This window comes from Prunus persica, chromosome G6 (genome assembly GCF_000346465.2).
Source record: "Prunus persica cultivar Lovell chromosome G6, Prunus_persica_NCBIv2, whole genome shotgun sequence".
Classification (NCBI taxonomy): Eukaryota; Viridiplantae; Streptophyta; class Magnoliopsida; order Rosales; family Rosaceae; genus Prunus; species Prunus persica.
The window spans coordinates 22834750-22860023 of record NC_034014.1 but is presented as its reverse complement, the minus strand read 5'-3'; the positions used below and the strand labels follow the sequence as shown (position 1 = coordinate 22860023).

The 25274-nt window shown below is 35.9% G+C and overlaps 4 protein-coding genes across 5 annotated transcripts; 1 reads left to right on the top strand and 3 right to left on the bottom strand.

Moving 5' to 3' along the window:
- Positions 835 to 3488, bottom strand: LOC18772494. 2 transcript variants are annotated; one of them, XM_020567369.1, is made up of 3 exons: positions 2944 to 3488; positions 1742 to 1989; positions 835 to 1652 (listed from the first exon to the last, which is right to left on the bottom strand). In XM_020567369.1, exons 2-3 carry the CDS (start codon positions 1820 to 1822, stop codon positions 1062 to 1064), a joined length of 672 nt encoding a protein of 223 aa, XP_020422958.1. In that variant the 5' UTR covers positions 1823 to 1989; positions 2944 to 3488; the 3' UTR covers positions 835 to 1061. The 2 variants fall into 2 exon arrangements, with proteins under 2 accessions (XP_020422958.1, XP_007208561.1); XM_007208499.2 differs by lacking the exon at positions 2944 to 3488 and having other exon boundaries at positions 1742 to 2912.
- LOC18773443 (peroxidase 73) lies at positions 12525 to 14584 on the top strand. Its single transcript, XM_007205465.2, has 4 exons — positions 12525 to 12847; positions 12964 to 13164; positions 13281 to 13446; positions 13888 to 14584. The coding sequence occupies exons 1-4, from the start codon at positions 12632 to 12634 to the stop codon at positions 14292 to 14294; spliced, it is 990 nt and encodes a 329-aa protein (XP_007205527.1). The 5' UTR covers positions 12525 to 12631; the 3' UTR covers positions 14295 to 14584.
- Positions 16410 to 18679, bottom strand: LOC18772130. The gene is made up of 2 exons (XM_007206466.2): positions 18422 to 18679; positions 16410 to 17773 (listed from the first exon to the last, which is right to left on the bottom strand). Exon 2 carries the CDS (start codon positions 17770 to 17772, stop codon positions 16729 to 16731), a length of 1044 nt encoding a protein of 347 aa, XP_007206528.1. The 5' UTR covers position 17773; positions 18422 to 18679; the 3' UTR covers positions 16410 to 16728.
- On the bottom strand, positions 20754 to 23389 carry LOC18772728 (scarecrow-like protein 32). The gene has a single exon (XM_007205070.2). The coding sequence runs from the start codon at positions 22364 to 22366 to the stop codon at positions 20930 to 20932; it is 1437 nt and encodes a 478-aa protein (XP_007205132.1). The 5' UTR covers positions 22367 to 23389; the 3' UTR covers positions 20754 to 20929.

Here is a 25274-nt window from a genome sequence, read left to right as displayed (position 1 = left end):
GAAGCCTTAAATGGGAAGGTATGAATCATTGAGAATGTTCGTGTTGTTTAAATTGTTTAAATGACTCTGTTTGCAGATAATATTCCTCCAAAACTTTCTAATTTGATGCCAACTAGGTTTCCCTGCAGAACACAATGAAAGTTGAAATCCCCCAAGTCAATCAGAATTCAAAATTTCAAATTCCATGATGAAATAAATAGCACTCAGAGAAGTCAGACTTTATCACTTCAGTAGCATAGGACTTTAGATTCCTTAGATTTTCACATCATTATTTTACCAATAGTGGTGCTGAGGTAGGTGCAAATGCAATGCAACAAAAAGGAAAGTCAGTAACAGAGAGAATTCTGCATTTGGTCTCTTCTTGATCTCATCATGAATAACTTATAACTGCATTCTGATGGAAATCTACTTAAGAACCCTTTCTGATGAGAACTTTTTCCATGTGATTAGTTATAGCCAGAAGATCTTAGCCAAAAGAAAAGCATGCAAGATGAACAGCTTTATTTATTTATTTATTATTATTATAGAGAATTTACTTCCTTTCAACAAAGGTTGGAGTTCCTCATGGAACATTGATAAGGTTTGACAAGACAATTTCCTTTTATCAGTTGATATTTAACTACAAGATAAATTTCTCTTGTCTAAGTTCAAAATCTTAGCAACAAGATAATTTTCTGTTGTCAGCAGCAGCTGTTTGTGCACAGCATATTGAGATGAAAAGATTCCCCTTATCTGAAAGGACAATCAGACTTATTGGTACACAACAGCAATTGTCCTTGAATCATGATGGAGTTCTACTTCTAATTGTGTTGAGTCTCTTTGGTCAAGTGACTATACATCTCCAAATCATGATTTTCATTATATTTCTTTTAGGCGACTAAAATAAGATAAAAATGAGAATAAAGCAAGGGAGACAAATGATCTTTATACAAAACGCCACCCATCATCACACTAGAAACCAACTAATTAGAATCCCACCCAAAACATCAATCACAAATTAGTCAATAAGAAGCAGTCTAAAATCTTATCATATCAGCCTAGAAGATTTTTTTTTTTTTTTTTCAAGTCATGTTCAAGCTCAAAACTTGGAAAAACCATGGAGGCAGTTGTAGCCTCTCATCCTGTCTCAATTGTTCTTCAACAGGATCAATATTGCTGCTGTTTTTACTTCCATTTCTGTACCCTGAGGTCATGTCAGGCACCTGGCCATGTTTTCTCTGATGGGTCCTGGAACTACTTGTCCTGTTTACATGGCTTGATCCAGTGGAAGAAGAAGAGAAACTTGGCCCTGAATCTGATGTTAGTGGTGCCTCTCCTCTCTTCCTTCTGTTGGTGGTGGTGATGGTGTTGTTGTTGTATCTAGTGGGGCCCAGAGTCAACTCAATCTCACTCTCATCTATGATCTCTAACACCCCATCATCTCCATCTGTCTCTGCAATGTACTCTTCTGCTGCTGCCGCAGGCTGTTCTAAATCTAGTTTCCTTTGTGGGTTAAACTGTTGTGCCTCATGCTGATGATAATTCAACTGACTGAAGCTGGTTTCATTCTTTAAATTCCAACTCTCTTGTTTCTGTCCCTTTGGCCTACTTTTACCAATGGAACTCTTCATCAATATCTTCTGGATATGATATAGACGATGAAGTTCATATACCTGCCGTACACACTCAAGTCTAAGAAAACAATGCTACAGAAACTGATCAACTATAATTATATGTCTGAAACAATGGCTAGAATTATTACCTGCTCTTTGAATGTTTCTTCATGCTTTAAAATGGCCATCCTCATGCACTCCTTATCATATGGCTTAAGAAGCTTCTCCATACTGAAGCTAAATTTGGCTAGCTTGTGCAAATTGCTGATTTCTGACCCCAATATCTGAATTGTGAAAGTCTGACACTTAAATTCCCGAAACTTGTATGCTCAGATCAGATATGCAGCTTGATTTGAATATCCTATCTGACAATGCTTCTCCTTCTCGCCTAGTGTATCTGCCAAATGAAGAAAAAAGGCAGCAAATATATTTAGAGAGCTAGGATTTTAATGCCCTACAAATATGATGGTTTGTGTTCTGCATAGAAACAAAGAGAGCACTGGTATGATGAGTTTCAAAGGATGATAGCAGCAACTGCTTTTGGTATAATTTGTCTGCTTGTTTCCCTATTCTCCCTCCCTCAGCCATTTTGGACCACAATAATAATTTCTTATGCAAAAATATCTTACAGCTTGACAGGCCATACATATCACTTATACCATCACAGTACCACCCTATTATATGTGGCTAATTCTCTGTAAATATTTATGTTCTTCTGATTTTTCCTGCATCTCAGCTTCCTACTTTGGATTTTTATTTTATTTTTCCATTTTGACTTGAGAGGTAATTAAAATTCTTTTCTGTTCATATTTATTCCCGACTTCCCAGATGATGATATCACAATGTCATATACAGTTGCAAATAGGAATTAATTTTCATAAATGACAGTAGTATTCAACACTTTGTGATAAATGGTTTCTGTTTTCTTTACATTTGAAATATGATATTCTTTATCATTTTCAAGAAAGATCAATTAATTCTGTTGTTGAATCATTTTGTCTTATTTGTCCAACTGAATTGTCAAATTGGAAGAATAAGATGCTCTTTCCTTGTGCTGTCAAAATAAATTCACTCTCTTTTATGTGTATATTTCATGTTACTGCGTTATACAGTTTTGACATAATTGATGTTAAATTTAACATCTGAGAATTCTAAAAATGTGCAGAACCAATGAAGTGATCATGAGCTGCAAGCTGAATTACTTTCTTGATAATCAAGCAGATGCAGATATATCAAAACCAGCCTCCAAAATTCAACATGTTTTATGCATTCCAAACAAATTCAAAACCCAAATGCATGATTTTGCACAAGACTGAAACATAAAAAGAATGATCAAGTTTGAATTTCTGACCTGCAGGCTGCAGTAAGAGGTTCAAGAGCTGAGGAGAGAGATGAACTACAACTTGTGTTCTTTTGAAGAAGAAGAAGCAAAAGCCAACAGAAAAAATAAAAGCACTGTTGAAAGAAAGGCAAAAAGCTCCTCACCACACACACACACACACACACACACACACATGTACATACAGTTAGCTCTGTTGGATGGAATATGAGCTTGCCTTCACATTCCCCATCAGTATATACTACAACAACTGCAAGTACATGAATATATATGCGTATATATATATATATAGTTTTGAAGAATTTAAGAATCTCTCTCTTTCACACACACAGAAACCAAAGCTGCTGCTGCTGTTGTTGTTGTTGCACTTGGGTTTTGAGGCATGCCAAACAAATCCCAGTGTCTTAGCCAATGTGATTCAAGGTTTGTGAAAGAGATGCCTCCTCAGACAAGTCCAGCAGTGCAAAACATTATTAAATTGAAATGAATATAATAAACAGATATTGATCAGTTTATATTCTATCTTAATTAATTATATATAATTGCTGTTGAGGATCACAAAACAAAGGTACATAGCTCAACTCAAGACAATGATTAGAATAACAGCTTAAACCTACAACACAGTGAATCACATGCACCCAGGAATTATATATATATCTCAAGCAACAGTTGTCTCGATTAGATATGCACTAATTCTATAATTTTGTGTACAACAGTACAGGGCATGTTAATATGAAAAGGAAAAGACCGTGGTGGCCTGGCCTGGCCTGGCCCGCCGACAATTAGATCACGACCGTACGATAATTGGGTACCTTTCAAACACTCCATCAAGAACAAGGGATCTCAAATCAAACACATACACATATAGAAGCTTAATTGATTGTGATTTTCTATCTTTCTTTTTTCTTTTGGCTTATAATTTGTCCATTTTATTTTAATTGAGGAAGGGTGGAGTTTAAGAAATCGTGCATGTATTCTGTGTATGCTTACATTGTAATGTATGATGGGTGGGTTGAGTTGTCAAAATCTGAAAATGCAAGTATGCTGAATTGAGATCTATAACAAAAAAAATACAAAAACAAAAATTAGGTGGAATCATATGGAGGATGGTCATTTGGTTTAGTGACAGTCAGTCTCCATTTTATTGCATGAGATTATGTATTCAAATTTTATAAATGTCACTAGCATATTTACTGAGGGAAGTCATAAATCGAGCAAGTTAAGAATAGAGAAGATAATTAATAAGTAGACTCAACTACCCCTAATCATACAGATTGTAAAATGGAACTTGCATACTCTTTGATTTCATATGTGTTAATAAATGAATGAAAAATCAGGAATCAAAATAATTTTAATATCAATTTTCAGTAATTTTTAAATAAATAAACATGTCACGAGTGCATACAGTCCTCATCTATTATTTGACATCATAACATTCAACTCATATGATTCCTCATTATATACCCACAAATGTGTACATTCATAAAATAAAAAATTGTTTAAAACATTATAAGATTATTGCTATAATTAAGAAATCATTTATAAATCAATAATGACTTCCAGACTAGTTATTCTGCATGATATAAAATATAAAATCCTGGATAGATATCTAAAAATGAATTATAAGAAAGATATGTTTACAAGTAATGTTGGATATATACCTAAAAAAGAAGCAGCAAAGACCAAGACCCACAGCACAATGATTGATTATAGCCGTTCGTTGAACATGTGAGTGGGGGTGTAAAGAATAATCAAACCGTCCAGATAAGTGGACCCAAAAATACTGAATATGTGCAATGACTATAAAACACAGAGCATGAAAATTTGATGGCAGAAGAAATCAGAGATGGATAAATAATAATATGTTTCTGTTTCTGGTGGAGTGGGTTTTGTCATTTCCTCAATATTCTTAAATATATATTGCAGAAATAATGCAGAAGACAGATTGGAAGAGAAGATCCAATCCTATTATCCAAGGCCATGAAAAATTAGGAAATTCATTCATTACAAAAGGATGGAATATGGATTGGGTTGCATGTTAAGTTAAAACAAAATAATAATATTATTATGTAATTATATGAAAAATAAAAAATGAAAAACAAGTGCGAGTTTTTTAAAGTCGTGATTTGAGTGCCAACGGAGTCTAGATCAGTTGAAAAGGATTTTAACTTGTAGTTGCCGACCAATAATCTTATATTTAAACTCACATGGCACATTGACAGTGTATGTAAGAAAATCTTCATTCCCCATTATCGCTTTTATAAAATAAAATATATTAAAAAAAGTCGTGGTTTGTGTGGAGTTTCGTGATCTCCTCCAGGTATTTTGTACTTTTCTTTATGATCTCGTGATGTATTATTTACTTTATTTTTTTTATTATTTATATGAGAGAGAGAGAGAGAGAGAGAGAGAGAGAGAGAGAGAGAGAGAGAAGTTGGTGGTGGGTGACACGCAAGCACGCGTTGCCGGGGAGAGGAGGTGCAGTCGTATGGGGCGGTGGGTCCATTGGGTTTGCTGCAAAAGCCTGAGCCACTTCCTTGCGCTGTTCTTTGGTCCCACGAGTACTGGATTCATTCATGCTCACAATTTGAAACTATTCACACAAAATATAATTTCATTTCAATTCAAAGAGGAGGGTAATATTTTTCAAACTTATGTTACTAAATAAATAAGACTTGTATAGTTCCGAATGTGGCAGAGTCATTCTTTTTTACAAACAAATAACAATATTATACCCAAAAAAAGCAGTATATCGCGAATGCAAAGAATTATTGTATAATAATGAAGTACGATTCGTAGAATTTAAAGTTGATTATATCGTGTGACTATATTCTAGTATGACACAATATTTACTCCACATGTGTAGACCTTAATTTGCAGGTAAAGAGAAATAACAACATAAGAAAGGTAAAATACAGATGGTTGCGAGCGATGAGGGAAGGAAAGGGTCCCAGACTTTAGAGTGTGTCTCAAGTTTTCAAGACTTGACTCAGCGAAGGAATCTAATGGCTGCCATGCCATGTCGGTGTCCACTGGATCCTCAACCAACACCACCATCTATGATCTATGCCACTTCCAGTTTTTAAGTTCTCTCCGTACGGGAAAAATTAGTTTTTAAAAAACAAAACTATTAACTTGTAATCAGGGTTTTTGGCCAAACAAAGAGATTGCGATCAGGTTCAAATTTGAGTTGTGCATCATCATCATTCATGGATGTACGGACACTTAACCATAGAAAAAGTTATTAATGGTCATATTCGAACTTTTTATTTATTTATGGGCAAGTGTTCTAATTTTATATTTTGATTTCATTTATTAAGAAATTCAAATTTGCGCTTCTACATCTTATCCCAAATGAGTAATTACAGTATATTACGATAGTATGCTATGTGGTGTAATTTGTCTACATGTTATAATATAAGTGAATATTTATTGATACTATTTTCTAAAATTAAGAAATATAAATCATATGTTGGTCACTCATATTATAACACAAGTTATACCACGTGGTCATACTACTGTACTATTACTTATGATTTATTATTCTATCCAGCATGGAAAGAATGAGATGAAAGAAAGATCCTCGTTTCCGATTTAGTATTCTCATTGCAATTAAAGCTATAAAATGTGTTTTATATGTGAAATATGAAGGTAAAATTCATCAAATTATAAAGAATTGAAGAAGATTTTACAAATGAAAAAGATTTCTATAGGAATTATAACAAGAAGAAGACTATATTATAGGGCCGGACCTCCTTGAGTGAAGGATGCATTATCATATGTGCATGCAGCATGGCTGAATGAACCACATGGTGCATGTGTGTTTTGAATGCGCACGTACGAACCTACATTATGAAAGATGAACCAAACATTTATGGAATCTACCTAAATATGTGAAAAGACATTACTACGACTTTGGGTGCAATGTTCTCACATCTCCTCTATACTAGTAAGTTGTAACTATAAACAATTGATGCTCTACACCGATATCCTCTAGTAGGGCGGAGCTACAAGTCAACCCGAAGTGACCGTGGTCCTCTCGAACTCTAGCAGTCATATAAAATTTATGAATTTTCGTAATTATTGGTCTTCTCAAAAAATGAAAGTTAGTTTCGCTACTGTCCTTAATGGCGTGTACAAAATAATCTAATAATTTGTATGAAAAATGCTATCATCAATTGCATCTAAGTTCGTGAGGTATTCTCAGCCATTGATTAAGTAGTATTACCATCGAGTTTTCCTAATTTGTAAATGAAGATTTTATTCTTATAACTGTCAGCGAATCACAAAAATATTGGTATATTTTTGCTGCTTACTGACTTATTTTTTTGTTTATTTTTTTGTTTTTCGTCGCTGGCATGTCTTAATCACACAAGGATGTGAGGTTAATTTGATCCATAAACTGCTAATATTCTTTTGGCTTATTAGGCGTCTTCTTTCAACCAATAAAACGATAAGTAATAATAGTGCAAGATTTCAAAGTGCAAGTGGATTATGTAAAAACAGGGAAAGACAAATTATGTAAAGCATGCGTGTTTGACTTAAGATGCCAAAGAAAAACACACACACACAAAAAGTTATTTTTCTAAACAATTATAAGATACAACAACGGCAAAAAGATAGCTAAATGATCATCTATCTTTTCTCCTTTTACTTTTTCTCCTTAATTTTTTCTACTCAAGCCAACTTTTTCCATAAAGATTAAAAGTTTTTTTATTTAAGTATGGGAGAGTGAAGTTTCTCACATATACACAATTAAGATGTCATGATGGTTCGAATTTGAGACTTCTTATCTACAAATTAAGATATATTTCTATGGGGTTAGACCGTGTTGATAAATTTTTAGTCTACTTTTTTCTTGAAAATTTTAATCATAAAGGTAACTAATAGATAAATTAATTAAGATTCTTCTTGAGACGTGGGCATGTCATGGTTTTGATTTTAATTATTTTGTCATCTGTTGAGAAGATTAATTAGGGTGACGACCTTCTGTCAATGCAAATTATTGGTTGGATTCATTATCACGGGCTTAATTATAAAACTAAAGTGCCAAGCAAACAATAAACTAAAGAGTAATAGTTTTTCCTTTCCATTTTCCGGGGAACCAAACAGAAACAGTCGGGGTTATAAAATTGTTTAATGCTAATGATGATCTATGGTGGAATCTTCGATCTAAGGTAATGTTAAATTATTGTTATGGAAAGCAATGCGTGATTTGGAGTTAGTGGTTGTACACGTGGCGTTTTATCTCCCACATAGCTCACGGCACACCTTCCACTTTTAGGCATTTGTGGAGTTGCTAACTTGCTGGGTACAGTGGCTAGATGCAGTGCATGGTGTGATTGGACCGTACAACCACATGTATGGTATGGGATTGCTTGTCAACCCACCAAGTAAATCTTTTCCTCGCTATGAAAATGAATGTTCAAAAACTTCAAGTTCACTGTATGTACGGCTCTGAGTTCATTGTAAGTTACATGAGTTGTGCCCACCGTCATCAATGGTTCGGAACCACCTTCTACTGACAGTATCAAATCCTTAGCTATAATGTTTTTAACAGCTTGAATTAATAACATGTTTACTTATGACGGGTGAGAATTGGAATTGTTTTAATTTTTACTTTTTTTGTGCGTTTACATTAATACTGGTATTTGAGTTATTTCAATTTCTGACTTTTTATACGTTTATTAACACGAATTACGTTAGTATCTCGTATACCCTGAAACTATGAAACGAGTCAATTAGAGGAGTAGTTGATCAATTCTAATTAGTTAATTCTCCTATTTTTAGAATTTCCCGCTTTAAGTAAACATACCCTAATAGGAAATGAAGCAATAATGTAGGGAGGGCAGCGGGGTGGAATTTCATCTCAACAAGCAAAGAAAAAGGCCCCAGTTACATGTTGTTTCTTGATGCCGACCTTTGGCCACACCCATCATAGCATGCCTTCAAAATCTTCCAACCTCAAGACTTGGCTTTTAGCTATGTATTCCATGAAAATAAGCTGAGCAAAATGGTCCAAATGTCATCACCATGATTTTTCACACACTTCCTTTTCAAGTTTTCAACAGCATCCTCATAGCCTACATACATATAAAATAAAAGACAGTACACTAATAATTCAACATCCCTGACTTGCATCGCAGTGGGAAGGAACCCCACCAATACCTTATCAAACCCGAAATATCTATATCACATAATTATAAAACAAAACGTCACAACGGAATTAATCGTACTGCCCTAGCTTCTAGTGGTAGAAGCACCTATTTTTCTTTTTTCTTTTTTCTTCTTCTTTTTCTTTTTAACGGATATGTGATATATTGGTGTAGACAAATAATTTAATTCCAACCCCTGCTCTGTCTGCTTCTCTAAATTTTCCACCCCCACCATAGGTCATTATCAATGTTCTACCTAGCCACAACTTTTTATGGTCATGTTTTTGTTGCTCAATTGGTGAGTTTTGGATTTGATGTGGGGCCGCTTCTCCTTTGGCTGTAATGGTCCAGGCCCATTCTATAGGTCCAACAAGGGCTCTATCCTTTTCTTATGGGTGATACTTTATGTTAACGAGTCGTGTACGTATCAAGTCATTTTCTCTGTGCTTGAAATTAGTGAATCATGAATCGTAATCACGTTCGTTTGTAATCATGTCGTATTTGGATTGATTCATGCGTCAAGTGAATGGAAAATTTAGCACTAAGTTTTCTTTATTTCCAAACTACACCCTCTTATTTATATATTATTTATAAATAATTGTTCACTCAATCCTAAATACTTACAATTCCATTAAAATGAAGTCAGTCGTGTTTGACATTATCCCGACTCGTTTATTATTCGTGCTAGTATGCCGTGACATATTCGTGTAGACATTGCTAACCTTCCTTTTTCTTGAGCAAATTGGTCATGGGCAGGAAGGTCACACTCCTAAACACATTGGACTTAATGGGCTGGCCTTCTGGAGTTACAGAGACTAAGGCTTGGGAACAGCTTGAAAGACGAGCCCATTTTATACTTTAGGAAGCATTTTAAAACTCAACCTTTTTATTTTTAGATCGAGTTTAGAAACTCAATATATGGGAAAGACTAAAGGAGATTTGGGCCCATTTGATTGTAACATAGTTGAAAATTTGGACTTTTTTTTTTTAAAAAAGGGGTGGCAATGAGTCATTTTAAAATTGGCCATGATTGAATGGGTGTCATTTTAACGATTGGTGTACTGTCATAAACTCTTAAAATGTCATTTTCTTCAACCAAAAAAAAAAGAGTCATTCATTTCATTCAATGTAATAAAAAATTCTCCTAAAGATTTTAAAGAGAGCGAAAATTTCATATGTCCCCTTGAATTATTTTTTATGTTTTATATTGCCTTCTAGAGTTTCAACTTAGTCTTGAATCCTCTTGAATCTTCGAAACGTTGTAATATTCTAATGTTCATATTGATATGAAATTCACGCAAGTTATTTTAAAAATAACTTTTTACGAATTTTGAAAACATGGGAACTCAAAATCAAATTAAAATTTAATGGAGTAAGTAGAACACAACAATCATTCGGGTGGCAATACTAAACTTTTTTCTAAACGAAATTAAATGAACTTTCCACTTGGAGCATCTCACCTTTGAATTTGTGACGTGGCCTATCTACGCTCAGAAGCCAAAATAGACGTAGTTGAATTATAAGATAGAAGACCGGCCCACATCTTGACTTGAGCAAAGTGCGCAATTTATTGTTCCGTGTTGTCTTGTGTAGGGTTTCTTGTGGCTGCTAGTAGTAGCCCCAAGTGCTATACCATCTATCAAACTCAAGCCATCAGTTCCTCTCATCAGAATTTCTTGGTTTTAACTTTAAGACAAATAAATATAAGATGCAGTTTTAAAACCAGACAAGATATATAAGATAAGATGTTGGTTTCTTTGTGGGTACTCTACTTATAATTTCTTTCTCTCAAATTTTGTTTAATTATTAAAATAAAAAAAAAAAAAAAAACGAGTAGTGGACAATTCTGATGATCAATAGGGTGTTAGTTGAATTGACCCAAACTTTTAGTATCTGTGAATTTCCCCCTCATAGCACACGTTTGTGAATTTCTCCATCATCATTTCCTCACTTTTTCCTTTTTGTTTTTTTTATCCTTCAGTTTCATGAAATTCCCACAAATTGTGTTCATTTTATTAACTATTTCAACTTTTTATAAATTGTGCAAGTAACTAGTAATTTTGGGGAAATCAACGAAGACTTTGTCGAAACCAGAGTAACAAACCTGCCCTAGGTCAGACAACAACATGGCAACTAATAATTGACACCATGAATGAGAAACATTATCATTAATATAACATAATAATTAAGTTACGTGCATGAATGATATCCCAAATTTCTAATCATATCCTGTCTTTGAGTGACAACTATAATATTCTCTTGGACCGTCCAAAACCCTGCTTTTTTCTCTTTATTTTTTTCCAGGGCCATGAATATGATCCAGAAAACTTCAATTAGAAAATGGGAAGAGAGATTACTCCATAGTTGTTTAATACTTCTAGGCCAAACACTGACTTGGTATTCATTTATAAATTATGAGTCATCGTTTCACACTCTGTATAAATTTGCGATTATAATAAATAATTATAAGCCATTCACGCGTATATAGACGAGATCAATACCTAATATTAGCTACATAAAATAGAGCAATTATTTTCGTTCGTTTTATTATACAGCAATTTAGTTGGTACTCATCTCAAAATTGGGTCAACTTTCTCATTAGTCTAGTCAGCAAAATACATTCAGCATGATCCATCTTGGTAATTGGCCATTCCCATGTCGCTATAAAGATAAGATTCTGTTGTTAATTATTTATTGACCTGAAAAAACAACAATCCTTTTGTTTTCAGGGTAAACAAAAGAACAATCTTTTTTCATATGTAACAAACTACAAACCTACAAACCTACAAACCTACTATCATGTTTTGTTTTCAACTAAGAATAAGAAAGATCTGTGGCAAGTGGCAGGTCCAGCACCACTATTCTGGTATAGCAAGCCACAGCCCACAGAAACCTTAACGTGCATTCTACGTTCCATTTTACGTCTGTCTATTTTAGCAGCCTCCAAACCCACTTTCTATCTTTATTAGGGTGTTTCTTACATGGACCACGTTTTTGTTTTTATTTTCCTCTAATTAATTAATATTCAAATTATAGCACAAACTCAGAAATTTGGACCAAGTTTGCAGGCATTAATAGCTGGACAAAGGAAGCAAATTGGCAATTTGACAGCCACAAATCAAGGTCTCTTTCAAACACTACATGCATGCTTTAATAGGAACCTTCTTTGTTACATCAAAACGAAAGATGCTTAATCCAACTCGCATAAGGTCATGGAATTATGAGGAGGATAAATTATAGAATATTACAATAGTACGATCACGTGGTATATCTTGTATACGTGTTATAATATAGGTGGACAACATGATTTATTTTCTCTCCTTTTAGGAAATAATATTAATAAATATCTACTTATATTATAACATGTGTACAAGATGTAGCACTAGGTCGTACTTCAGTAGTATTCTAGCCATCATCCAGTTCTTTCTTTTTATATATATTTCTCCAGCCACCACACCATTCAATCTCAGTCTCTCATTCAAAATATATAAAGACCTTTGCTTCTTCTCTTCCCCTGTGTCCTGCTAAATTCAATTTCTGCTCACATGGGTAGGCTCAATCCTATACTCGTTTGGTCGCTTTGCCTTAGTTTGTGCCTCTTTCTCTGTCCCACATCGGCGCAGCTAAAAACAAACTTCTATGCCAACGTCTGCCCCAACGTCGAAAACATTGTAAAAAATGTTGTCACTCAAAAATTTCAACAAACATTTGTCACAGTCCCAGCAACCATCCGTCTCTTTTTTCATGATTGCTTTGTCCAGGTAACTCAACTGCTAAATTTACCATAAGAAACTCAAAGATTGACAAGTTTTTTTAACTCGGGTTTCGATCAAAATCTGATCTTTGTTTTTTTGCTGTGAAAAATAAAATGGTTTAGGGTTGTGATGCTTCGGTTTTAGTTGCTTCCACTGGAAACAACAAAGCAGAGAAGGATCATCCAGATAATCTGTCATTAGCTGGAGATGGTTTTGATACAGTGATCAAAGCCAAAGCAGCAGTTGATGCAGTTCCTCAGTGCAAAAACAAAGTCTCTTGTGCTGATATTCTTGCCTTGGCCACCAGAGATGTCATTGTTCTGGTTTGTTCATGATCACATTAACTTCTGCTGCTTATTATTATTGTACCAATTAAGGGTGGGATTTGATGGTTCAGTTGATGTTAATGATAATTAAACGTGTTAATTATTTAATGCAGTCTGGTGGACCTTCGTATGCAGTTGAGTTGGGGAGATTGGACGGACTAAGTTCAAGTTCTAAAAATGTAGATGGGAACCTCCCCAAGCCAACCTTCAATTTGAACCAGCTCAATTCCATGTTTGCTGCCCATGGGTTGTCCCAGGCTGACATGGTCGCTCTTTCAGGTAAGACCGTGTCTCTATTGACCAATCATAATGTGATGGGTGTTGTGTGTGCGGGGAGAAATGCTTTGGTCCAACGGTTAGACCAAGTCATCCATCCGGCCACAAACATAAACAATAGAGCTCTCCGGCATTGGATGAGCTAGTCTGAGGCCATAGGGACTAAATACAGAAGATTTACATTGTTTATGTGTGGTCAGATAAGTGACGTGACTAATAACCGAATCAATGAATTTATCAAGTGTGCGGATTTTGACACTAAGCGTCCCACCTAATAATTGTCTTTCGATTGGCACACATCACACACTTGAGATTTTAATGACTTTTTTTGCGCTATTAGTAACTGTGTTTTTTACAAAACTTTTCACCAACGACTTGTTATCCTTAACAAAGATTGTGTAGATAACTTTTATGGTGCTAATAAGCAGCATCATGTTTTTGCAGCGGCGCACACCGTTGGATTCTCTCATTGCGACAGGTTTTCCAATCGGATTTACAGCTTCAGCGCAGGGAACCCAGTGGACCCCAGTCTGAACAAAACGTATGCAACTCAACTCCAACAGATGTGTCCAAAAAATGTGGACCCCGACATAGCCATCAACATGGACCCAAACACGCCCAGAACCTTTGACAATGTCTATTTCAAGAATCTTGAACTTGGGCAAGGCCTTTTTACCTCAGACCAGGTCCTTTTCACGGACGCAAGATCTCAGCCCACGGTAAAAACCTGGGCCAAAGACAACGCTGCTTTTCAACAGGCTTTTATTACCGCGATGACCAAGCTGGGCCGGGTCGGAGTCAAGACCGGTAATAAAGGAAATATTCGTAGCGATTGTAGTGTTCTTAACTAAGAGGGAAATTTTTGGGTTTTTTAAAAAAAAACATTGAAGGTCAAACTGAATGTTGACTAAAATTCAGCTTCGGGTTTTCTCTGTTTTGTTTTTTAATTTGAATCATTTTATTTTATTTAGCTGGCGGTATATGTAATAATGGTTAGGATGGCAAGATGTAAATCTGCAATATTAGTGAGACAACTGGACTTGAGAGCCCCATTCAATTTGTTCAATAATTTCCAGATTCTCGTTATAAATTAATTTGCACAAAGAAGACTTTTGACTGTGTCTTGTGCATTATTTTATAAGTCTTTCTTTTGTGGTCATGTAGACCCCAACGCTGAGTCATTTGAAGGAGATTTGATTTTTCCTTTTTGTTTCTTTTGAGAGAGGAGGTTTGATTTTTCAAGATGCTTAGCTTGTCATTATCCTCCAGACTTTCTACTGTTCCTTGATGGTTTCGTGCATGCATCATTGTTTGCTAATCTTCATCTTAATTTGGTGAGACCCCATATGCAATGAAATGCTTGCAAGCTGTTTTTTGTTTTGGGTTTGGTAAACAATCCATCACTTTAATGCCCAGTTCCAAGCCCATACTATTAGACTCGGCCAATACGCTGTTTATTGAACTAAATTCATTTCCCAAACAGATGATTGATATTGTAGGGTAGGTTCTTGACCACTGGCTGCTAGTGAAGGAAAAGTCTAAAACATCACAATTAACAAGTCATCTTCTACAGATCTATACAAATCCATTTCAATCCCCATCTTGATATATGATCACATTAGTCCACAGTCAAGACCTTCACTCGCATTATTTGTATGCAACATGCCCTTGTGTTTATCTGTAATGATGCAAGTAAAATTTGCACTAAGAGGGGGATTTGCGCAACCTTTGTGGTAAACATGGCTGCCCTATAAACAAGCTACTCATAGGGCCAGGGACCACAGATTCAATCAATCTATAGCTCAGGGTGTACCTGGTTTCGAAAGCAATGTTCTCCATGCAAAACAATAGCTCAGCAAGCTTAAGTTAAAACTATTGAATCCCAATTTTTGAAAGGGGAGAGCTATTCGTGCTCTTTGTAGGGGCTCGACTAGCATTCCCCTTTCAAATTTCATCCCTAAATGCACAAGCTGTATGATGAATGATAAAAAAAAGTCAATTTGGTTATAACTTACAATATATTCTATTTGTATTGATACATAACCTAGAAGGGAAGTTGGCTGAAGCCAATCGTTGGGGGAGAGTGCAAATTAAAAGAAACAGGACCCAGATTTGTGAAAAGCTGAAGATAAACTGTTCCACAATTCTAAAATGAGCATTCAGGTGCACATAACAGTCAGTAAATTTGTCTGCAACACTCAATAACAAGAAGACTTGACTCAATGTTTTTTTCTTTTTTCAACTCCTTAAATCACAACTCAAGCATATCTATTTCCTTCAGCATTTGGGTTTGCGTACTCCATCTTCCACCCCCCCACCCACTCAACACACCCCACACACCCCCCCCACCGCCGCACCCCCCCAAAAAAAGTTTACATAATATAACGATGATTCTAGTCCTCATTTTCTTGTTTCAAATATCTGTGTTTGGTGGTGGTAACTGTTTTGGGGATTCACTTCATTTATTTATTTATTTCGGGGACTTGAGTTTTCCCTTTTCTTCCCAGTCAAATGTTCTAGAAGGGAAGGCAGGGTTTTTAAATGATGAATTGTTCTTCCATACACAGTAAAGAATATTAATAACAGAAGTATACGCTATAGGTACTAAACACGCATAAGAAGTTAAATACATGCCTTCCACCTTAAATTTTAGCTTCTGCTTGACAGTAGTCCTAACTTAATTCAAAGTGCTTCATGTATATTTGTGTTTGAGTGTACGGCAAATAATTGATTTGAAGGATTTTCACATAGTAATACTAAAACGCTGAAGTGATTTTATTGCCATATGCAGATCAAGGTCCAAAAGCTTTCAATAAATATCATCTTAAAGTTGATGAATACTGTTAGCAACCACACACCACACAAGCACACGTAGACATACACACACCGCATTCAAACATGGAACAAGTATACTGTTATCGTATCAAATAATGATCTAGAATCACATGTAACAAGAAACTCAACAATTGCAGCCCTGGAAACTTTGAAGATAAGCTCTATTAAGAAAGATAAAATCAATAAAAACAATAGATATATGTTGAGGAGTGCTACTGACCTATTTGTTACAGCTACATTCAAGTCCCCATGTGTCTATACCTCCCAATGTCAAGGTATCTGTTATAATCAGCTCTGAACCTATACAATCTAAACGCCTTGATCTAATTTTCCATTACTTCTACTTTTCTACTGTCTGCCAGTGCTCACTTATCAAAGCAACAAGGTCAGATCAATATTATCAAAACTTATGGCTTGAGCCGAAACATGTACTAGTCAGTCAGTTCTGTTTTATGATGCATGCAAGCAAACCTTTTCAAGTTTGGTTGGCCAATCTTCTCCAAGTAATAGAGGGTTCAAATCCATTGCGACCTGGAAGTCTAATATAGATGCCGAACTGGGCCTGGTGGGTCTCTGTATGTATCTCACTGGACGCATCCCATTTGAACTTGCTTGACTATGTGCTTGATCTATGTGTTTATCCAGAGACCTTGAACCAGCTAAATCCAAACAGGGCTTTATTAATCTCTTTAGGAAAATCTCAAGGCCATTATTCAACAAATTGGCACAATCCTCTGAGATTCCCATTCCCTCCATCGCCAACTTTTGCTCCAACCTCTTCCTTAAAGAACTAGTATCAGGTAGCTCACCACTGCTCTGACAAGTGTCGTTGTAAATAGCAGGTCCTGATCCTTTAATTAACAGCTTTTTTGTCCTTCCAGAATTTATTGAGATGCCAAGAGGAGCTGTGAGAGGGCTCATGCTGTGAATGCTTGGGCTTTCAGCAGCCTGATCAACCTCTTCCCCATCTTCGACAGAGACAGGTGGTCTGCTTCCCAAAGAAAGCAGCTCGGTTGCCTTTTCTTGTTCTTGAATGTTGGAGATAGGACCCTCACATGCACTACTGTGGTTCTTACCCTGAGGCCTAAAAGCGGCCAAACCATCTCTTAACCTGCGATCGCGAAGATTTGGAGTTCTCCCTTTTCGAGGCGATTGGGGAAAATCTCTGCATAACAGTTGAAGACTACTTCTTTGACATCCATTTGGCACTTTAACACTCAGAGAACTTGCAATGTTGCTCTCTTTTGGTGGGGGAGTCCTTGAAAGGCATGCATTTTTGAGTATTGAACGGATGAAATGATTATGAAGACAGACATTTTCTTTCCCAATTGTTGCAATGCAGAGTCTATCAAAGTCGGGTTTGCTAATCTTGACACTCAAATATCTTGTAACAAGATTAAAGTACTTTCCCGCTTTTTGGCTCCCAATCTTCTTCTCAATCTGAGCTTTCAGTTCTAAAGTGTCTATCCGAGAAAATTGCCTGCTTGCTGGCATTCTGGTTTCAAATCAAAACCAAAATTCATTGAATTAGAAATCTAAACCAACCACTTATTCCTTATACTTTTATAAATTCTTTTGTTTTCATCTTCACCGTAACTCGCCAGTGAATTTAAGCTTTAAAAAAATTTGTCAACAGTGCCCATTGATAAACCCAAACATAACTATAGTATAAACTGCACAGAATTATATATTATAAAAACCAAACAAACCCAAATTCTACATCTCAAATCCAAACCCCAATTGATTTTGTTTGATCTTTTTTTACCAAGCTAATTTCAGTAAATAAAATTGACCTGCTGGAACAAGCTGTAGTACAGTGAAATTCGAAACGAAAGGTACAAAAACCCAGATAGTGAGTTAGCTGAAAAGGAAACATTTCAACTTCATTCAACTAACAAAACACTCAACTACCCCAATTACAGGCATAGCACAGAATTTTCTCACCCAACTTAATCCAAAAGAAAAACAACAAACTTTCAAGAACTTAAGCTCAAGCCTTTAGATTCAAAAGACTTCAAAGTAAGAAAAATTCAATTTATTTCGTAGACCCAGTTCAGAATTTGACCAAGAAAATCGAACCCAATAAAGCAATTCAGACATTGAAACGAAAAAACCCAAGAAAAATACAGAAAATGGAACCAACCTGAATTCAGAAACTACGAAGCAGGATTTCCCTGAGCTTCACTGCACGGAACTGTAATTCTTCGATCACGGCATCTTCTACTTCATAGGGCTAGCAGGCAATACGCTGTTCAGAAGCTTCTTAGGTTGAGGCGAGTCAAAGGCACGTGCGTTTAGGAAACTGCCAATCATCGTAAGAGTTCATACGTACTCGTTTACTCCCAGGTCACAAGCACACGTGGGCATTGCTGGTTATCAGCCCACCAATTATTTTTTTGTTTCCGCCAAAGTTGTAAAAGGGCAAAATTTTCCTTCAATTTTAACACGATTTCTTAATCTCAAAATTTTTTTGTTTTGTTTTTTCAGATTTGTCACTTCTTTGGCATGTCAATCTAAATTATCTATAATTTTATTTTATTTTCAACTCATACATGTTGTATAAATCTAAACATACTTTCAACTTGATCATTGTCATATTAATTTAAGTTACATATATACATAATATAAACTTGAGGAAAATTGTAACAATACTATTGAATTTTTACTATTGAGTGTCACTTGACGAACTAAACTTGTCATCGTGCCAATTTACCATATGGACTAAGCTTTGTGCCAAAATGCCACCAACTCTCAAGACCGGAAGGAAACATTTTCGTTAAAAAAAAATTACGTGTGAGTCACGGAATCACTATTTTATTCATTTAACTCTTTAAATGGTATTCAATCTTTAAGGCAAATTTTTCAAAAACTCCGTTTTGGATTCTTTTAGTTTTGATCAAAATGATCTAGGGGTCTAAAATAGTATATTTTGATCATTTAATGGAGTAATGGGTGTTCAAAAATAATTTTAGGACTCATGATTACAGATTTGGGGTTTTGGCTTTATTGCATGATAATAAAAATGAAGGTTATATACAATTTTTAGCCTCTAGGAAACAAAATCATATACTTAATTTTATACACTGAAGCTCTTTAAAGAAAAATCCAAAGTTGGGTGATGGTCATGCTTGAATTTGATAGCAAATTTGTGATTTTTCTTCCAAGAACTTCAAAGTATTATATTCACTACTTGGTTTGTTCCTTCAATTTTAATTTCCTCAGTTTTTAAACGATTTAATATTTATTTTCTTTTTGGATAATAAAAATGCAAGGGTTGAGCTTGCGAGTTGACTCCAATCCAATAAAATTGGGTAACTTGAGTTTATTCGAATCCGTCATAGGTTTGGGTTAAGTTTTCAACCCAAACAAACCCAAACCAAAGCCCAACTCGAAATGTAAAAGTCAAGTTGAGTTTGGGTTAGCCACGTAACCCACACAAAGTTCCACCTATGAATTCCTAGCATTCTAAGGTACTCATGTGTTTTTGTTCCGCTTTACAAATCAGTTTCCTACCAACTTTAGTTTGGCTCTATAATCTATTTTTAACAATCTGAAGCCCCAAACGAAAATATACAAAAACAATAAATTGGCTAATCTTGGATTGTATAATGGAAAATTGAGTTTTACTGAGAATTATTTCGGGTGGAAAGTAAACAGAAGAATATGTTATAAGTATTCCTTATTGCCTCGATGTGAATTACATTTTTTACAAGTGATAATATAAACTACTCTAATGTATAAAAAGGAAAATCAAAGTGAAGTACAAAAGGACAGACGCGCCGCTTAACTGTAATCCACATTTGCGAAAGTGGTTTATATTTGACAGCATGAATCCAAACTTGGACATAGCATAAGACTATCTGAAAAGAGAGGACATAATTATTATAGACACAGACACACATGGAAATTTGCCAAAATAAACAGAAGTGTTTTCTAGGTTTTAGATCGAAATAGTCTCCTATCGAAGTGCGCGAAATTGAAAGTTTGTGAGACATTCATTTTCCTTTTGTGAAACCAATCATAATTTTGTGGAATCTTGTTCAGATTCCCCGTACAATCGAAGCCAACTTACAGTTGGTCCACAAATATTTGTTTTATAAAACGTAAGACAGTTTAAAGAAGCAGGCCATAGGCAGATATTATTAGCAAATAATTCAAAAGAATTCCAACAGCTGGTTTTGGACGCAATTAAACAAGACAGAAGCTAATTAATTATCATTTAATGCACGATGCTGCTGCTCAACTGTTCTTTTTTCTTTTTTTCTTTTTCCTTTCTCTGCATTCCTTTCCTGACTGCAGAGAAAGCAAAATAGGTTCGAGGACTAAACACTTTTTTTGTTTTTTAAGTTGGAAATTAAAAGATGGAATATAATTGTGAAAATATAAATAAAAAATTACACCTGATATTCATCTGAAGAAAGAAAAGAAAAAATAATCAGTTTGCAGAGAAAGAAAGGGAGGGAGTCTTAAGGTTATTGGCACAAACCAACCTTCATCATCTACCATATATTAAAATACTAGTAGAAGAAGATGATTAATAACTAAAATTAGCTAAGAGAAGAAGGAAAAAAAAGAAGATTAATTCTATATAAATTAAGTTGTCAGATCATCTCATCATCTCATCCATGAGAGAAATTCAAACTTGTCAATTTCAAGCAGGCATCCAAGCAGTGGCAAACACAACATTGTGACCTTTCCATGTAAGCACAACATCTTCTTCCTCTCTCTTCAACCCCCAGCCAGCTGCATGCTCATCAAGCATGGCCTTCACTTCCAAAACTGCATCTTCCCCAAACGAAACGCTTTGGAAGTTGGCGTTTCTCATCCGCTGCACCCACCTGCATTTCGGCTCAACCCTCTCCACCCTCTGGAACCCCTCGTACGCTATCACGTTCTCGATCTTCCAACACATATCCGCCTCGTACCACTGCCTCTGCTTGCTCCCTCGCGGCAGAAACGTGTCCACGGTGTCATAAGGGATCCACAGGTAGTTGAAGGCCGACCTCAATCTACAAACTAGATTATTTGATGTCAAATCTGCATCTTCGTCCACCAAAACCACAACAGTTGGATCCAAACCTCGAAGGGCTTTCAGAAACATTGTCCTGAGGGACGAACTAGCACTCGTAGAAGAGGATGAGGCTACATCGTAACCATAAGAGCTGCTCGAACCACAACTACTTAAATTTGGATTTGAGTTGATTGACGGAAGGGTCAATGTTTCTTCAGGAATGTAGTGAAGCATCATGTGGCAATTTACCACAAGCGCCTCACCGCTCTCAGCGTACACTAAATTTTGTACTCGGAGCTGTTGGATTAGGTTGGCAAATCCGTCCGTATAACTGGACGGGATGACCCTAAACTCTAAAATTATATTTCTGGACCTCGCGAAATTTACCAGCTTGGAACCCAGTTCCTCGTAGGAGAGGTCCAGCATTGGGGGGACGTCCTCCGTGGAACCCGCCACGGTGAGCTTCAACAGCGGAGGGCTCACATTACCCTCTTGACGACCGGCAATGGCGTCAACGAGAGTTGGGATTTGCATGCAATGGGTCAAGCTGAGGTCAACAATGTGAATGACAGAATACCCTTCAACGGCTTCAAGAATGGCGGCATTAGCGGCTGTGAATCCAAACCTGTGCCAGGGGGTAAGGTCGATGAAGGAGGCGAGCTCGATGACGGAGAACTTGTGAGTGTGGATGGTGAAGTTGGCCTGGGAGTTGGCCATGGCGGCGAGGAGCTTGCAGCTGCCGATATTGACAGCGCGGACGATGAGGGCGCGGAGAAAGGCGCAGGTGAGGCGCTGGTTGCTGTCGCCGTCTTGCGGGGCGATGTTGTTGAGGACCCAGAGGATCTGCTGGGCGAGCGTGGCGTCGTTGGTTTCGATGGCGTTGGCGCAGTGGACAAGCAGCTGCTCCATGCAATTGGCGTCGCCGAAGTTGGTGCCGAGGGCTTTTGCGGAGGTGGGGAAGCCGGGCCAGGGGCGGGTGCGGTGGGTTTGGTTCTTGTTCATCATGGGGAGATTGGAAAATGGTGCGGTGATAATTTGGTGCAAGGCTGGGGGTGGAGCCTCAGTAAATTGCATCATTGAGAAAGGGAAGTACTTAATTCAGAAAAAAAGAAAGTAAATAAAAGAAAAAGAAGAAGAAGAGGATGGAGTTACTGTGAGGAGGTGTTCAGAAGGAAAGAGACCAGACTGGTAGTGGGTAGGGTTTTTGGCATTGGGAAACTATAAAATTGGTGATAGCAGGAGGGTTGGGAGAATTGATCTGCAAAACTTACGAATGGAAACAAAATAGAGGGTTCAGCTTTTTTTCTGTGAGGAGTGAAAAAATATTGGCGCTGGTGGTTCTTGACATGGGGGATGAAAAGGGACTGATCAGGAGAATTGAAACTCTCATCCCCAAAAGGAGACCCAAAAGGAGAAAAGAGAGAGAGAGAGAGAGAGTATAAATTGGAAGTCAAATTGGGCAAAAGAGACTGATCCTAACTGATTTCAGGCTTTTTTCTTCTGATGGAAATTCAGAACCACTGGTGGAAAGTGACAATATTACAGAGGAGATGGATAGATGTGTATCAGCAAAAGCTAGAATGCTAGGTGGGCTAGGTGGATGGTGCAATAAGGCAACAGAAGATTGAACAAACCTTTTTAAGCTACAAAAGGGTGTAATCCCTTTTCATATCTCCCTTTTGCTGCTTTTTCTTGATCAGGTAATTAGAGAGAGAGAGAGAGAGAGAGAGAGAGAGAGGAGAGAGAAGGGTGAATGAATCTGATATATGATATGATGATGAGATAAAGGAGGAGCAGAAGCATGACGGAGCAGGAGGGGCTGCTGTGGGTGTGCTTTATGTGTATGAGTTGCGTTTTGGTGGCATGTGAAGTTAGCCGGCCAACGGGTTGTCTGTATGTGGAAGTTGAGATTTTGTCATGGACTGGGAGGGGAGGGAAGGGTGGGATCGGATGGCAGTTAATCTTTTTTTTAGGTTAAGGATTAGAGTAGAGTACTTTATCATCACATAACTCATCAACATGTTCATATTGAGGGATGCCTTATAGAGCCTAGTATGTATTGTATTTTTTTAATCCAAACTATATATTTTGTATATATTCATTTAAATATTATCTTTACAAAAAAATAACTTGAATTCAATATCATTTGACCACTCAATTGAATTATTGAAATTTTAGAATTTTTTTCAACCACGGTGTTCATTGATTTTGTATGACACAATTGGATATCAAAACGATTTTCAATTTTTCTAATTTTTTATAAAGATGATCTATGAATGTAGACTTAAAAATAAATGATTTTATTTGTTTAAAAAAATATCATAAGGAACTCTAAAAATATCCCTCAAATATATATATATATATATATATATATATGTATCACGGGCAGCCATATATCATCATCATCATATCACGCATATCATAAACAAATCATTTTTTTTTGGGGAGGGGGGGGACAGTTTCAGTTTTCTTTCTTCTTTTGTTACCATGAATCATTCCTTTCATGAGCAGTACTATTTTGGCGCAATGCCTTTTGGTAAAAGATTCAATATACAAATAATATAGAGGAAATAAAAAATCAAACACAAGCACTCACCTCTTACAGTAATATTATTTGTAACATATTACTAATTACATTGCTACACCGGATTGGTGAACCTCACCTATCGTATTTGGGACTCTTCTCTACTAAAGAGGTATACAGTAAATATGGTACAAATAGCATCGCTTAATCATATAAACTTACAAGTTATAAATAATTTTTAAGATATTTTTTTCAAAAATTCTTGAGTGTGCAGATCACACTGTCACATGATGTTACTAATCCAAATATTATAATATACGTAAATGATATGATTGATATTTCATAAACTTGGGATATAGTTAAAATAACTACATTAATTGACATGTTCTAAGATGACTCAATTTTTTTTTTTTAAGAACTGATAACATGAATCAATTGGTAACACAGTCTAGACTTCATAAAAAAATTCCATTCATACACACCCTGATAACTTCTTAAACAACTAAGAAAATGTGCAGCTCTGGTTTTGAAATTTAATTTTTAGTTTGGGTGATATTTTGCAAGTATAAATATGACAATTTAGTCCCCAAGTGATCCTCAAATAATGTTATTTGAACCTACTTTGAAAAAATATAAATTGGGTTAATCTTGATAGCTAGGGAAAATGTAAAAATAAATAAATAAAAGACACAAAAACAAAAACTCCTCTAAAAAGGAAAAATAAATACAATTAAATTAGGAAAAAATTATTTGAACTTTTCTTAAACTTGCCACTTTGTACATTTTCTTAAATTTACTATCTTCATTATCAACAATGTTGTTGTATATAAAGTAATTATATATGGCATCAAAAGATGTAAATTTTGTCTTTCTTAAGGGAAATCCATTTGGCAAAAAGTGATGGTCCAAAAGTTTCATATAGTACACGTGTATGATCATGGATCTAGCTTGTTGATTGGTCATCTTTATTTTTGAGAGAGAGAGAGAGAGAGAGAGAGAGAGAGAGAGAGAAGATATCTATACAATATGAAAACAGAAGGTCGACCTCATTGTCCTCGACAATGACCATTCCTTTGTCGCATCGATGCATGTAAAACTTTGGCTTGCCATGAGAGAATAATGAAACTTATACATGTCAAAAAACTAACAAATTGTATATCCTTGAATACCTTTTTTTATATGATTTTCTTTTTGTCCTTCCTCTGGTGGATATAATATTATAATTACGCGCATGATCGTATTTATCCAATTTCAAACTCATACAATATATACGACCAAAATCGTTAGGTGTGCGTGGAGCAAATATCCAATAGAACCCCTTTTAATTATACAAGTATTCCAATACCGCTTGAGTTGTTAGGTACGTGAAATGATGTAACGGGTATATAACGAGTTGTTTCTCTTTACTTATAAATCACAATTTGAAATAACATATAGTTGAATCTTAATTATATATTATAC